Below are 15,273 nucleotides of genomic sequence, written 5' to 3' on the forward strand. Positions count from 1 at the left end.
TCTGATACCAAATGTTAGGGTACCGATCCTAAACTCGTCATAAGCCCATGGGTATAACTCAACTCGAAAACCGGTTGACTAGATGAAGGAACCCATTGACTTATAAACTACCAATTAAGCCCCATCTAACCAATGTGGGACTAGGATCCCAACATACCTAAAATGGGAAACATGAAAATCTTCCAGAATGATCATGTAATATTATTTCCTATCCTGAACTATGTTTCCTTATGTGGTTGGATACTTGCAGTTGTACATGATGTCGACACAATATCCTTGACAATTGTTTATGTCGACACAATATCCTTAACAGTGGCATCACCAACTGAAGAACATAATTTGCAACATTAGATGGAAAACAAGAAGATAGTGAAGAAACTGAGGCCAAAGTGGAAGCACCCAGCGCAACCATCAAATATAACTATGCTTGATGACAATGTAGACTTATTTTGTTATTTTAGACTTTTTAATTGTAATTCCCTGAGGCAAGATTGGCAGCCAAAACTGAAAGCAATTGCTTGTACTTATATGCTACATCCTCCATAAATGATAGCGGCTCTTTGTTTCCGGATTGTAGTACCTTCCAAAGGTACAAAGCCAATCAGGCTAAAACCCCCTTAATGGCTAGTTTGTTGGGATCCTAGTCCCACATTGGTTAGATGGGGCTTAATTGGTAGTTTATAAGTCAATGAGTTCCCTCATCTAGTCAACCGGTTTTCGAGTTGAGTTATACCCATGAGCTTATGACGAGTTTAGGGTCGGTACCCTAATATTTGGTAGAGCCAACCACCACGACCCATGCCCGCTCCACGGAAGGGGTGACCTATAGGCTAGATTAAAGTGTTGGGGCACCTATGTATGGGCGTAGTTGTCACCCGCATTGAATACTGATAGGGGAGTGAAGCCGCCATAAGAGAAAGGGCTACCTTCGGGTCAGTGTCGATAGAGTGGGCCAACGAGGACGTTGGGTCTGGAAGCGTGGTGGGATGTTGGGATCCTAGTCGCACATTGGTTAGATGGGGCTTAATTGGTAGTTTATAAGTCAATGGGTTTCCTCGTCTACTCAACCGGTTTTCGAGTTGAATTCTACCCACGGGCTTACGACGAGTTTAGGGTCGGTAACCGAAAAAAAAAATTCTAATATAGTTTGTTCCAAGGAAAAAAAAAATGCATCATCAGTCAAACATGGCCTGGCTTAAAGGCCGTAGATATTCAAAGATCGGGTAATTACTGTCACTGTATCAATCCCTTGAGGCAGAAGTGGTGGGTCTCATCTGATTTCTCTTATGGTTACATTTACATGATGAGATGGTAATATCTCTAATCCTACTAGAGTGCCGGTGTCAGACATTTTGATATCCAAAATACTATGAATCACATAGAAGAGTGATTGTTCTAGATTATGATCCTCCTTGTTTTATAGTATTTACTGTACATTAAGTAAACGCATGTAAAAACCACTAGAAAAAATAGTTATACAAATTTTGGGATTAATCAACTGAGCACAACAGTAACAGAAACATAGCCGAAAAAGGAAATTGCTTTCACAAATTTCTTTCCAATACCTGGCTTCTGATTGTACTAGACTACTAGTACTTGTAACTTCTCTTTTATTTATACAGAAAGCACGTTTGCTTGCAAGAATGACTCAAACCGTGGTTCTGTCAGGTCTACTGTCTCGTCGTCTGGGTGCGCACGCCAACTTCTTCCTTTAGAAGTTAATAGAACCAATCTTTCCATATAATCGGCTGAGAGAGCTACTTCCCCATTTATACATAGGGTACGGTCCAAGCTTAATGGCAAAGAACACCTAGGAGACCATCTCTCAGATGTAGTTCGTTTCAACTCCTCCGCAACTGTTGATTTTTCAGTCAGCTCGTCGTTTTTCTCAATTTCGACTGTAGCTCTCATGCTACTACCAGTTGAATTTTCAGTGAGCTCATCAGTCTTCTCAATCTCCACTAAACTTCTCATACTCCTGTTTAAAGAGTTCTGCATGGTAATAGAGAAGGATTTAAGAAAATGCATTAGTTGGAATGGAGAGTTGATGGTAATATTAAGTGAAACTTGGAACATGAAGCCCATCTCCATAAGGACATAGACGTATTACCTGAAAAAGATTTACAGGAAAACTTTGTCTCCTTGATTTATCTGGAGAAATGGTAGAAAGGATTTGAACAACCTCACTCATGGATGGTCGAAAATCAGGATCCAACAAAAGGCACTCCTTTGCTAAATATGCCATCACCTGCATTTCTTCTTCTGGATAGTTACCTTTCAGAAGTGGGTCAGCAAGTTCTGATATTACCCGCTTACTATCCTTCAAACGAGGGGCAGCCTGAGACAGCAATAATTAACTCAACTAGTTAACCAACAGTTTTTCTTATTTACGTGATGCTTATTTGAATCAGAGTTTGCTTTTTCCACAGAAAACTTTAAGTTCGCATTACCCATATTACAAGACTTTGATCTCCTTTATCAGGTGATTTGTGAATAGGGTGACGACCACTGATCAACTCAAGAAGCACCACTCCAAAACTGAAAACATCTGATTTAAGGGAGGCCCTTCCAATAATTGCATACTCTGGGGCAAAATATCCAAAAGTGCCTTGCATTCTTGCAGGAGAAGTTGGAGCACTTTGAAGGTCATCTGTCTTTAACCGTTTAGCCATACCGAGATCCGTTATCTGCACATGCAATGAATAAATAAGACACACATAAAACCATCAAGTTATAACCTAAATTTTGTAAGTTAAAGTTACTTGCCTTAGCTCTCCACTTATCATCTAGAAGAATATTGGTTGACTTGACATCTCTGTGAAGAATCCTGGGAGCAGCAGCTTCATGGAGGTATTCCAGACCTCTTGCAGCTCCAAGTGCAATCCTAATTCGCGTCACCCAATCCATTGGTTCTTTCCCTTGAACCTCATCCAAACAATCTCTAAGATTACCATTAGGCATGTATTCAAACACTATTAGCCTTTCAGCTTGTTTTCCTTGGGATTCTGAGCAGTAGCCAAGTAAAGGAATTATATGACAGTGGTGGAGTCTGGATATCAGTTCAATCTGTAAAAACAAAGAAAACTAAGTTTCCAACGCAGCGGGGTAAACTAAGTTGCGTTTCCTTACAGGTTATAGACTAGTCGAAATGAACCTCAAAGGAACAGCTAATTAAATAGATCAAGATGAATATTGGAGAAAATGAGGAGCACCTCAGTTAGAAAAACATTATCGGCATCGGGCCCTCCTTGAGTTTTTAGTCGCTTTATAGCTACAGTTCTACCATCTTTAAGCTGACCACGGTAAACATGGCTACTACCTCCGAGCCCAATGAGATTAGACTTGTCAAACTTGTGTGTTGCAAGCTCCAATTCAGTGTACGAAAATTGGTAAATGGTTCCAGGTAAAGTTCCACTTTTGGTCCTAAACATGAAAGCTACCTTTCTAATGCATCCTGCAGGATAAGTAAAGAGTACTGGTGATTTGACTACTTATGAAACTTATTAAGCCTTTTCAGCTTCTTAAATAGGATCGACCTTTTGCAGAAGAAGACACCAATCAGTTACCTGACAGAGGGTTGACTGAGGAACTTGTATTGAGTTTGAAAGTTGATACAGATGATGTTGATGTTGACGCATGACTTATGAGGTTGGTTGCACTATTGCAGCTTGTGTCCTTGTCTGATGAGAAAATCGGTGGTTGCATCGGATATTTATCCCTTCGATAAACATAGCATCCCAGAGAAGCAAGAAAGGCAAGAGTTGTGAGCACAACACTCAGTAAGAGAACATAGACAACAACCTTGCTTGTAATGCCCTTGCTCGCTACTTTACGCTCACCAGCAGAACCTGCACGTGATGAAATAAAAAAAATGTCATGGGACGAAGTTCTGGGAGTGTTAACTAAACAGTGAGGAACGACTGTTGAGTAAGTTTTCATTGTTCAGATGCAACTACTGATGTCAACTGGTTAAAAAGTTATACCTAATGTGCAGTTGCAGCCTGTAAAACAACTGGAATCATGGAAGTTGTCAGGCACTTTAGGAAATCCTTCAGCAGAACAAAGACATGTCCATGTTTCTCCACTTGAACCCCCTACAGGTTCTTCTGCCATTTGTAGGAAACACATTCAACATGAAAAAATTGCAGCCGGATACAGAATGTTTCTCCACACCAAGATGTTCAAGAATCTCAGTGTCATATATGCCATAGCAAGGATGATTTGCGTAAAACTAGGCAGATTTAACCCTCCTAATCTTATAAAGACTGCTGCAACTTATCGTTCACTAGCAAACCTCAATCCAAATAATCTTAGTCATGAAAATGCTAACATCATAGATATGGAAGTTACCAGGATTACAATCACAAAGCGTGGAACAGTTTGCAGCAATTGAGTAGGTGGCATTCCCTCGATTAGTGGAGGCACATGAGCATATCCATTTGTTTAGACCAGGCCCTTGAGGTTGCTCATCTGTTAACAATAAGTTATACGCAATTAGAAGACCTAGCTTGAATCTAATTAAAAGACGTGACAACTTCAGGGCAACTCGGTCAAGCAATCAAATTTGCATTACTTGTTATGACCCACAAGCATGATATGTGAATCATTACAGATTGTATCTTGCGAGATTATAATAGAATATATACTATCTATTTAGCTTGAATCTAACGGTAAAGAACAACTATTTGAGGTAAAACCACAAATATACTTACCGCAAGAAATGCACTGAAGTGAAACAAGGATACCAATACAAGCAATGGTGAGTCTAAATCTGATCTTCATCTTTTTGGCCCTGAAGCAAAAACAATAAAATCCTGTTAAGGGAAAGTTCTGCAATCAGTTCCATATTGGATCTTTAGACCAAGTCCATTCCAATTGTTTATAAATGGAGTTGCAAATTTAATGACATTTTTGGACTGGTGAGAGCATCTGGTATACATTTCGAAGAAAGGCGGTTGTTGAGTTCTGTCTTTCAGAGAGAAAAACAATTTCCCCACAGCATCATTTGGTTATTACACTTCTGTTCTGAGTCTCCATTTTCAAAAGTCAAAAGTTGAGATTTTTGACACATTTAAAAATAACAGGACTTACAGCTTATTAGGGACCTCCAATCCTAATGTTTATGATCATAAGCTCTACCTGAAACAAGTGAAGAAAGGAAACCCATCAAATAAAGAAACAAAACTAGTATAGATAATAATACGTATTAAGCTGTTTGGTTTATATTTTTGTGGTGATCACAGTAAGGAAATGAACTTCAAAGCAGAATTGATAGATAGATATATAAATATACATGGTTCGGTTATAGATGTTTGGTTTCTATATTGTGGTGATCATAATAATGAAAGTTACCTGCATTTTGTTAGTAACCTCGAAGCGAAACTGGAGACAACCCCAGGTTATATTTATCAAAGAAGATCAAATCAATCACCATGCACTAGATAATGCAAACCAACCCATTGATAGCAAATAAGACAATATGTTTTGGAAAGATGTCAAAAATAAATATTAACTCTAAGTACCTCCCTGAAGATACCCAAACCCATCTCTATCTTCTTTGGAAGCGACTACCATTTTCAATCAGGATAGGGACACACCAACCATCCTCAAAATATAGTCGGTTGATAATTACACAATAAACTTCAGAACCCACAACACTATTTCCTTTATTGAATCTGTCCCTTTTATTAAGTAGTTTAATTCTACTTTTTTAGAAAGAAATCTATAATCACTAAATATATGAGTAGTATTCAAAACTAGCTAGTGTATGCCGACAGTTGAAAAAACTTGGCTTCAAAGACATTTTTAAGGATTTTGCCTACCTTTTTTTGCAGTAAAGAAGAGAAATCTTAACGTATTTTTCAGCAGATTCAACAAACTATTACTGGTTATGATATTTGAGACCAAGACAAGAACAGTAAATGGGAAGCAACGCTTTCTCGGGGGCACCCTTGTGGCAGCCATGCCATTTGAGTGGGTCCCACATATAACGTTTTTCTATTGACCGAAAAAGACTCTTGGACCTTTTACAAAATGCGAAAATGAGTGGTGGATCCCAATTTTCTTGGGCATCCCTGCAGCCAGCCGCATGAGCCATTCACCGGCTATGGGAAGGCACACAGCTTAAAGGAATTCTAAACACCCTATAGTAGTAAATCCATTTACACTCAGATTAAAGGGATGTACAGAGTCATTTAAGTGTTGAAATTCTATACAAACAGCACTCAATATAGTGGTGGCAGTGGGTTGGGTTGTGCGGGTACAAAATCCTTTTCAGCATATAATTGGGCAGTGGACAAACACCAGTTCTGATTAACTCTCAAATCAATCACTTTTGAATGAGGAATGCCACCGTTCCAGTCATCGGAAGCCTAATCCCTATGTGTGAAAGAGTTTGTTCACCTACCAGTCTCACTGCCCCAAAATTGCTTTCCCAGGGACATTTCACTCGCTACACTAACAAATGGTCTTATGATATTCAGCATCACGAGGTACGATCACAAGTGTTGTTCACCCACATCATGATCAGATGGGCTTACGTGGCACCAACTTTGGTACTACAGTCATTTTTTAGTTTAAAACTCTACGTGCAGAATCAGAAACTTGATTAAAAAATCCATGATTGTACCTTGCAGAATATCGGAAATTGAAAGTCTTCATCCGCAGAGGTCTTCCCCCACCACCACCCACTCTACACTGTCGCTGCAGAAAACAACAAAATTGCAGAAAATTCAGATTAAAAAAAATAAAGATAATTTTGAATAAACTTTTAGTAACGGCCCTCTGAAGTTTAGGGCTTAGGGTTTCAATTATTCAGACAAGACCACTAAAAATAGCAATGAAATCTAATTTTCATGATTCTAATTGTAATAAAACGATAATGGTAAATGGAATCTTAAATTCGATTGAATAGGATCGAGCAAAGTATTTCGATTGAAAAACAAGAAAACAAACCATTTTTCGTTGTTCATTTGATCAAAAAGAACAATGTGAGGTAATCAAGAACTTCAAAAAAAAAAAAAAAAATCAAATCGGGAGATGAATAAGCTTAAAATGTAGCTAAGCAGGAAGAAGGAGAAGAATTCAAAAGTAAAACAATAGTGAAGACTTTGAAAAGAAAAATTTACCTAATTTGAGATTCGTTGAATCGTCAAGAGATCATGAAAGCTCGGAAATGGGATTCTGAATTCAGATAACAACCACTACTTCACGAATTTGTATCGTAGAGCTGAAATTGATTAATGAATGTCAGATTCTGCTATGTCTGAAAGAAGACGTGAAAGAAGAGGAAGAAAAGGAAGTAATCACGGTTTCTAACTTTGACAGGATGAAGAAATTTTATATAGCTCAAACTTCAGAGTGAGTGAGTGGGAAAGGGAGGGAGAGTGACCGAAGCCAGTAAGTAACTAAAGAAGGTCGAGAAAAAAGAGAGCTCCCTCGAGATGCGATAAACTCGCGTTGTGCTACAGAATGTGGTCCCCGCGTTGCGTTTCATGAGTTCAACTTAAAATATGTGTGACGCTTTAATGAATGCAAAGGTGGCTACCGGCAAGGACTAAGGAGCCTTTGTTGTGATTTAATATGGTGTTGTATATCCCTATCAAGAGGGCTCCAGATCCTCTGTCTTAGAAATCTGCCTGTCTCCTTGTCCCTGCGAATGAAACAACAAACACGTGTCTAGAGATTACGCCGTTAACACCGTTTAGCTTAATTTCCTGTACATAATATATTTTCAATATAAATATAAATTTATGAAGTCCTGATTTACAATAAAATCAAATCAAATGAATACACTAATCGTATTTTAACCCAGTCTAAAAGTCCAAAACTATAAGATTTGATTAATCATTCCTATCAATGACTTAACATATCTAAGGTGGCCGGAAACGGTTAGGAATTTGTAAGGTTTTGTGATTGCTTAACTTGAGATAGGATTTTGTCCGTAATTAGAAACTTTTGTGATTGTAGCTCAAACTAATTAGTTCTGAAGGGTTTAAAACAAATTTGGGGCTTTGATGGAATTACGGGTTGTCTAGTTATGAACAATCTTTAGTTGATTATTAGTTTAATGGGAGAATTGATTTGATGGTGCCGGAAATGCATCCATCGATCACAGAAAGACGATGGTCTTGCTTTGATGATATGGAAATGAAAGAAGAGATAATCTTGGTAATCCTTTTGTCAAATACATATATCTCAACCTTGTCACCTTAATCTAAACTAGATTTCCAAAACTCGTTGAAGATATGAAGCTCATCCATCAAATAAAATAAACTTGAAGAAGAACCTTGGTTTTTTATTTCAATATTCTTAGAATTTCTTTGTTTAATATGATTAACGGTGTGAAAATTTAATATCAAGGAAACACGTGTTACTCTCTGATAGGCAAGGACAGGGGTACATGACAGACGATCTGAACCCTATCAAGAGTGTTGGTTTCATATCTTGGACTGGGCAATGCTCTCCTGCGCCGCCGCTCATAATGCCATTATAAGCTAGCTGGTCAACAACCACTAGATTTTCTCGTATCATGTTCTAAGAGTAATAAGATTAGATGACGGTCGTCAAGTAACAAAATAATTATAAACAGATCCTTAAACACGTGTAACTATTTACCTCCTTCTGAAATTAGTTGAGCTACTAGTACACTTTAGAAATAATTTATCTCTCAAATTAATATTATAAAGCATTTTAAAACACCTATATAACGAATATAAATATGACAATCAAATGCTATAAATTCAACTATTAATGGGATAAAATTTGAAAATGACTAGCTCAACTAATTTGGGACGGAGAGAGTATTATTCAGTCTAGGTATTAGGATTCGTTCTTTTTTATCTCTCCTTTTCTTCGTGCTGAAACTTCCTAACTCCTTTTCTTCTCCTGGGTATTTAATATAAAATCTTAATGGAATCTAGTATCCACAAAAGATGGATGTATACGCATGTATCTGGTTCGGTTATAGGAAATTGTGTTATTTTTACGCACAATTTGCCGAATAATCTAATCTAATCTAATTAGGATCCATGAATCATCTCATAAATAAATAAATTGAATTAAAATTTTATCATCTTTACTAAGTAACTAAAGAGTCAAAGAAATAAAGAATCGAGATTTACATGTAGAAAACGATGATAAAACATATGAATTTCGTATCTATGTACTGATCATATATATATAAGGGAAGCGGTTCGTAAATGTAACTTTTCTATAGGAAATGAGGATATGAACTAAGGAAAAATGTTATACTTCATTCTGCAAATTTAGAAGATTAGGAGAAATTTTTTGAAGAAGAATATGAGATGGTAAGAAAAAGAGAAAAAAGTTGGCAAAAGGATCAATTTGAATCATGAGAAAAAAATTTAAGGACCAATTTACAATTAAGTACTCTAACAGTTGTATCCTCATCCTAAAGATATGGAAAATAACAATTTATACACAATTCGAGATCTTTTTAGTGGTTATCGAGTCGCCAACTTATAATGACATTATGAGCGGCCGCGCGAGAGACCACGACCCTCATGGATTTGTAGGTAAGAATTTGATTTCGTACTCCTATTCGAAGTTGAAGATTAGCTCATACCACCATTCCCTACGGTTAAACTTAAAAAGATGAAATTGAAATGTACCGTGAACATTCATTTAGAAAAGTGTATGAATTCGGACTTCATCATATTTATGTGAATATGAAAGCGAGGAGGAGAATTTGGTTGCCATTAATGAGAGTGGTAGGATAAGTCCCTCAACCTCTTTCCCTGCAGAAAAAAACAAATGTTGGATTCATAGAGATATTTCGCCAAATAATTGGGGTCTAGACTATACCTACTTAAGGGGGAAATTCGGTAGGGTGGCGTGGGTCTGCCTAGGGGGTAAGCCTATAATTATCCAATATCAACAAAAAAGAAAAAGTATATTTTATCTATCAGATATATCCAAAAATGATTATGCGCTTTCGTTTAACCTCTAATATATTTCCTTGACGCCCAGATGAACAAGATAATTATATTTGAAATTCCTTAATAAGATCAATCAAGTTTTACAATTACAAAAGTAATCACTCGATTATAAGACTTGCGTTTATGATAATTCACAAACAATTTATCAATCAATAAGAATTATGTTTGTCAAAGATAAACTACTTGTCTGTCCCAGATAATCAAGTAATCACGTCAAGATCAGAAACACAAAAGAAGTCTATGTCTTCAAGGTCTTCAATCTTCTTATTATTCAAAAGTAACAACCCTCATTTGATTTCATTATTCATTTGTCACACATACCGGGATTTGTAAATGTTAGAAAATTAATAGTTATATCAACATATTTTAGATCACTGGAATCTGTTGCAGTCAAATCTTCAAAGTTCTTGCGTGACCTGATATCAGAAGAAAATGAGCATGTAATAAACAAGAACGTCTATTGAAGTTAATTATGCATTACTTAAATAATAAGTAGTAACAAACACTGAAAACTATATAACAATTTTAGTTTCACACCAACAGTATAAGTAGAGCCTCGTAATCCTAAAGAAGTCTTTAAACTAGTTAATTGTGCTTTTGTCCAAATTAAATCAGACTACTTACTACTGCGAGTAATCTCACACTTGTCTCAGGTGTGTACTAGGATGAGTTTGTAAAAATATAAGACTCCATTATTAATAGTGTTATGACCAAGGCTTGTTTGGAAATAATATCTACCAATTTCGAAAATCAAAAGGTATTTATCAAATGTCATTTATGAAATCAGCAAAAAACTTGATATTATGTGATTATATTTACAAGTATAACTCAGTTGTAGTTGTAATGAATACAAAATATTATTTTCAGAATATATAATTAATAATATTTTTCGACTAATATACTTAGGAATACTCTACTAGAATAACAACCAATATTAGCTATTTGCAAGTTCACGTACTTTTCTAAATCAGTCGACTAGTTATGTGCAATTATTTGGGAAAAAAAAACATATCAATATCGATTCCAAAAATGGTATCGAAAATATATCTAGATAATATTAATAGGAACTTAGCCTTGAGTGTCAAAAAACTAAATATGAGTTAAATACATGTTCAATAGTTTCATAACATATGAATAATTCGTATTCCAACTTGTATACATCTCGAAACCTATTAATCAAAGAAAAACACACAAGCCGAGAATATAAAGAACAAGTCACAATATAATCAGGATTGGTTCTGGGATCGGTTGTGGGACCGGTCCTATATCATATTTCAAATCGAAATATAATTTTTATGTTCTAAATACATTAACACATGTCCTATGAAATATTTTCTAGAACGATTATTAAAGTACAGATTCAAGTCAAAAATTCAGCATATAATACTTCTAGCAAATTATCTATTAGTGTAATACATGTCGAAGCATCAGGGTCTAAAGAACTATACTTCGTAACCCTGTATATTTTAAGTTGTAGAAACAACTAATGTATAATGATTAAGTCATTTATGCTAGAGAAAATGAGTTTATTTATGTTTTGATTTTAGTTTTGGTGGTAATACAACTTAGGACCAATGGTCACTAAGGGCACTAGCTCATTTTTATTATTTGTGAATGAAACCTTTAGTCCAACGTAGGGAAAACTAAAGATGATACCTCTCCATATTATTAGGATATTTAGACCTAGGAGTGTCCCTTTGGGTAACATACACTTTTGTGTGAGAGAGAAAACTTAGGCAATGGGCTAGTTGGTGCAACCACACATTTCACGCACGCACGGTGCTTCACACCGGAGCATGCGCGCCCTCTTCAGTCTGGGAAGGGCTCGGGTTCAGGTGTGAGTCAACCAAGACTTATCTTTTTGGACAAAATATTTGAATTATTTTCTAAACGAATTTAAAATCAAATTAAATTTTGTTTGAACTATGGGGGAGTCTGACTCGGCGGGATATATTTTTGTTCCCGTTTTTCTTCTAATATCGACATAATATGCTGAGCTGTTTTGCCCGTTTTGAAAAATCTTGTTGTTAACTTGAATTTATTTCTATCATTGATCTGGATTTCATTCTCTCATTCATTTACATTAACTTCACATTATTTTGATCTTCTCTCTTCTCCCTTATATAAACCACTCGAATTCTTCGTTCCTATATGTGTTTAGAAGAGGCTACTATCCCTCTTATTTTTGTCTCTTCTTTGTTTGTGTGGTTTTTTATTTTTGTGCTTATTTGTTGAGTTCGTTGAGTGGGAAGTATTTGATGCCATTTTTTGAGTATTTTATTGTTGCAGAACCAACAATCTAAATACTAAAGCCATGCGAATAAACTTTGCATGTTATATTTTTAATGAATACGACTATGAGAACTTGATAGAAATGGAACAAGTCAAAGACAATAGTTACTAACTTCACTACGAAGGATTATGTCTTCAGTTGCTCTTCAATACGTCTCCGGGTCTTAAATGAGTAACTAAAGCATGTCTTAGCATTTCTATGTCTTAAGTATAACATAAGAAGTTAAATAACTTTAGTAAGCAATACAAACTGTGAGTTTTGGAGCTAAATTTGAAATACCAATGCTTGGTGAGTTCAACAGATCATTAATGTTGTTGTTTGTGTACAGGATAAGGAAAGATGAAATGAGCTTGAAATTTTTGTACGACAGGTGGAAGAACAACACAATTTTGAATAAGAAATATTGTAGGCTATACATAATCACCTGCAGCAAATACGCAACATTATGTGAGATTTTGGAAGACGGGAATTAGTAGTTGAGATTTAACGTAAACATGATCCTGGTGAAAGGATTGACTTGCTCAAACTAAAACATGAGATATTACTAGATGGAGAAATTAGTTTAGCAGATACTTTCAAGGTAGATGTTCTTTATGATTTTCTAGTGAAGGTGGAAACCAGCTATGACTTCATCGATAAGTTTATCATTCCTAAGATACCTTCTAAAGTTCAGTTCTTTTGTTAGGGAGTTGTTCATAATTTTATATCTACTAGATCCATGCTCCATCTTCAAGAAGTAGTGATTATTTCATACATATGTTTATAACGTGACAAAGAAGATAAAAAAAAAATTACTTGCTTATCATTAAGATTATGCACATTTTTTATAGTCTTATTTCACCAACGCCTGTGGGATTTATTAGGTAAATGCAAGAAGAGCGTGTAAGTAATTTTAGATGTTGAGCAGTTTAATGGGAAGAAACAAGCAACCACAGACTTTGTGAATGGTATCTTTGAGTACATTTCTTCGATCAAGTTATATTTGGTTCTATGGGGTTCTGCAGATAGTGTCTTTGGGCACATTGCTATGATCAAATATGTTTAATAGGGAGGGAAGATAATGTTTGTAATTTTTGTTTTTATTTGGAACTTAGGGGATCGTTGTACTTTTTACATCATTGTAACTTTTTTTTTCTCAATATATCCTTACTTAACTCAAAAACAGTAAAACAAATAAAAATTACTAAATGAAAATATGTAGACCTCATAAAAAAAAATGGGATGTTATAAATACTCTCCATCTCCATTTTGATGAGTCAACCATAAATTCATCTCATTTTTAGAATAGGATATATTACGAGAAATTGTAAACCAATATCACTATATCTTTGATCTTTATAATTAATTGGTCAATTATCTAAATTAAATTGTGGTGATATAAGATACTGATGCAATCTTACATATATAAATATTATTACGAGGTTGTGTGCTTGATAATTTTAGCAGCTTGTTTCTCTTCTTCGATTACCATGTGACAAATCCCTTTGATCATCCCATCATAGAAAGAAAGAGACTAGGAAAGAAACAAAATATACAATGCTTCTATACAGACCGAGAGATCTGTGGCTTGTTGCCAATCTTGTGCTAAAGTCTGAGTTATGGCAGGTGCAGAACAAGGGTGTTTTTGAGCATAAGAAGCCTAACTGGAGCATGTTTTTTTAAGCGAGTTCTGAAGTTGATTCAAGTCTCAAGGGTCATATGAAGAATTGCGCTGAAGATATTATTCTTTTGAACTATTTCCGTGTTCAACACAGGAGTGTCAATTGGCAGCAACTAGTGGAGTGTTTTTGGCATCCTCCAGAAAGTAATGAACTTCAATTATGTTGTGATGCTGCGGCGAGAGGAAACCCAGGTACGGCTGGTGCAGGTGTAGTAGCGAGAGATTCTTCTTGCAATGTGATTGGCGCTTTGTCTATTGGCTTGGGTACTACAACAAATTATTTGGCTGAATTATATGGAATCATTGTTGGAATGGAATGGGTTATAAGATGGGGAGTAAGGCGCATCTGCATTCGCTCGAACTCTTCTAGTGTTGTGGAGGCGCTTAAAAATTCTAATTTACCTTGATTCTCTAGACAACGGTGGTTAGAGGTTTGTAGAAATTACGATTCAATAAGGTTTATTCATACCTATAGGGAGGCCAATTTTGCTGCGGATTCAATGGCTAAGAGAGGGTGTTTTCTAGATAATGAAGTAGGAATTCAATATGATGGAAGACCTCAGTTTTTAATTTCTGTTGAACAACTTAATGTTGCTTATTATAGATTCAAGTAGTTTGCAAGTTTTTGGGGTTGTTGTGACCTCTTTTCTTGTAAACACTTCTTTGTAAATTTTGTTATCTATTAATTCAATTTCTGACTTATCAAAAAAAAAAAAAATCTCTACAGACCGAGAGAAAAAACCAGGCCAAAACCGCCTCTCACAGTTTCCTTTCTTTATATTTTTTTTATAGATTCCAGTGGGCCCGCGTCCTCGGGAGACGTGCAGGGGGTGGGCTGTGAGGGGCGGTTTTTCTTGCGTTGTTTTTTTCTCGGTCAGTTAAGAGTTTTTGTAAAATATATTCTAAGGATTAAGAAAATTGGATCCTAATATCGATAAGCTTACTTTTTCTTTTTTGCTTAAGCATGTTACTGCTCAACCACAAGATTGAAACTACAATCAAGATACCTTTTCGTGTTAATCCCTACTAGTTAGTAGTACTTAGTCAGTACTGACGTTATGGAGCTATCATCCCCAAACATAGAAAGTATTCCGAGTGACAACCAAGTATAATTAGCCAACTTCATATTGGGTCACTTACAAAACAGTGGGGGCAAGAAATGACTCCACTTGTCTCTAAATTAAATTTATCAATCGCATGATCGTATGGGCCTGATCCTTGTGAATATTGCGCCACCTTAGTAAATGCATTCTTTATTTGAAGCGCGGGTTGACTGAGCAAACCACGTGAAGAAATTTAATAATTTCTGATCTGACCCGGAATAGGGCTGTATTCTTTCCCAATTGTGATGTAGGTTCCCA

At 35.9% G+C, this 15,273-nt stretch overlaps 1 protein-coding gene across 6 annotated transcripts; it reads right to left on the reverse strand.

Annotated features, from left to right (window-relative positions):
* Window positions 1-1,374: 1,374 nt before the first annotated feature.
* LOC113310773 (receptor-like serine/threonine-protein kinase NCRK) lies at window positions 1,375-8,228 on the reverse strand. Of its 6 annotated transcripts, none has more exons than XM_026559550.1 (13): window positions 7,924-8,226; window positions 7,128-7,651; window positions 6,629-6,702; window positions 5,092-5,139; window positions 4,713-4,792; window positions 4,351-4,470; window positions 3,984-4,106; window positions 3,567-3,848; window positions 3,213-3,454; window positions 2,767-3,066; window positions 2,451-2,687; window positions 2,111-2,338; window positions 1,375-1,992 (listed from the first exon to the last, which is right to left on the reverse strand). In XM_026559550.1, exons 5-13 carry the CDS (start codon window positions 4,780-4,782, stop codon window positions 1,615-1,617), a joined length of 1,980 nt encoding a protein of 659 aa, XP_026415335.1. In that variant the 5' UTR covers window positions 4,783-4,792; window positions 5,092-5,139; window positions 6,629-6,702; window positions 7,128-7,651; window positions 7,924-8,226; the 3' UTR covers window positions 1,375-1,614. The 6 variants fall into 6 exon arrangements, with proteins under 6 accessions (XP_026415335.1, XP_026415336.1, XP_026415339.1 ...); XM_026559551.1 differs by having other exon boundaries at window positions 7,128-7,228; window positions 7,319-8,226; XM_026559554.1 differs by having other exon boundaries at window positions 3,984-4,103; window positions 7,128-8,228.
* Between the last annotated feature and the right edge of the window lie 7,045 nt (window positions 8,229-15,273).

Source organism: Papaver somniferum, chromosome 9, assembly GCF_003573695.1.
Source record: "Papaver somniferum cultivar HN1 chromosome 9, ASM357369v1, whole genome shotgun sequence".
NCBI classification, from domain to species: domain Eukaryota; kingdom Viridiplantae; phylum Streptophyta; class Magnoliopsida; order Ranunculales; family Papaveraceae; genus Papaver; species Papaver somniferum.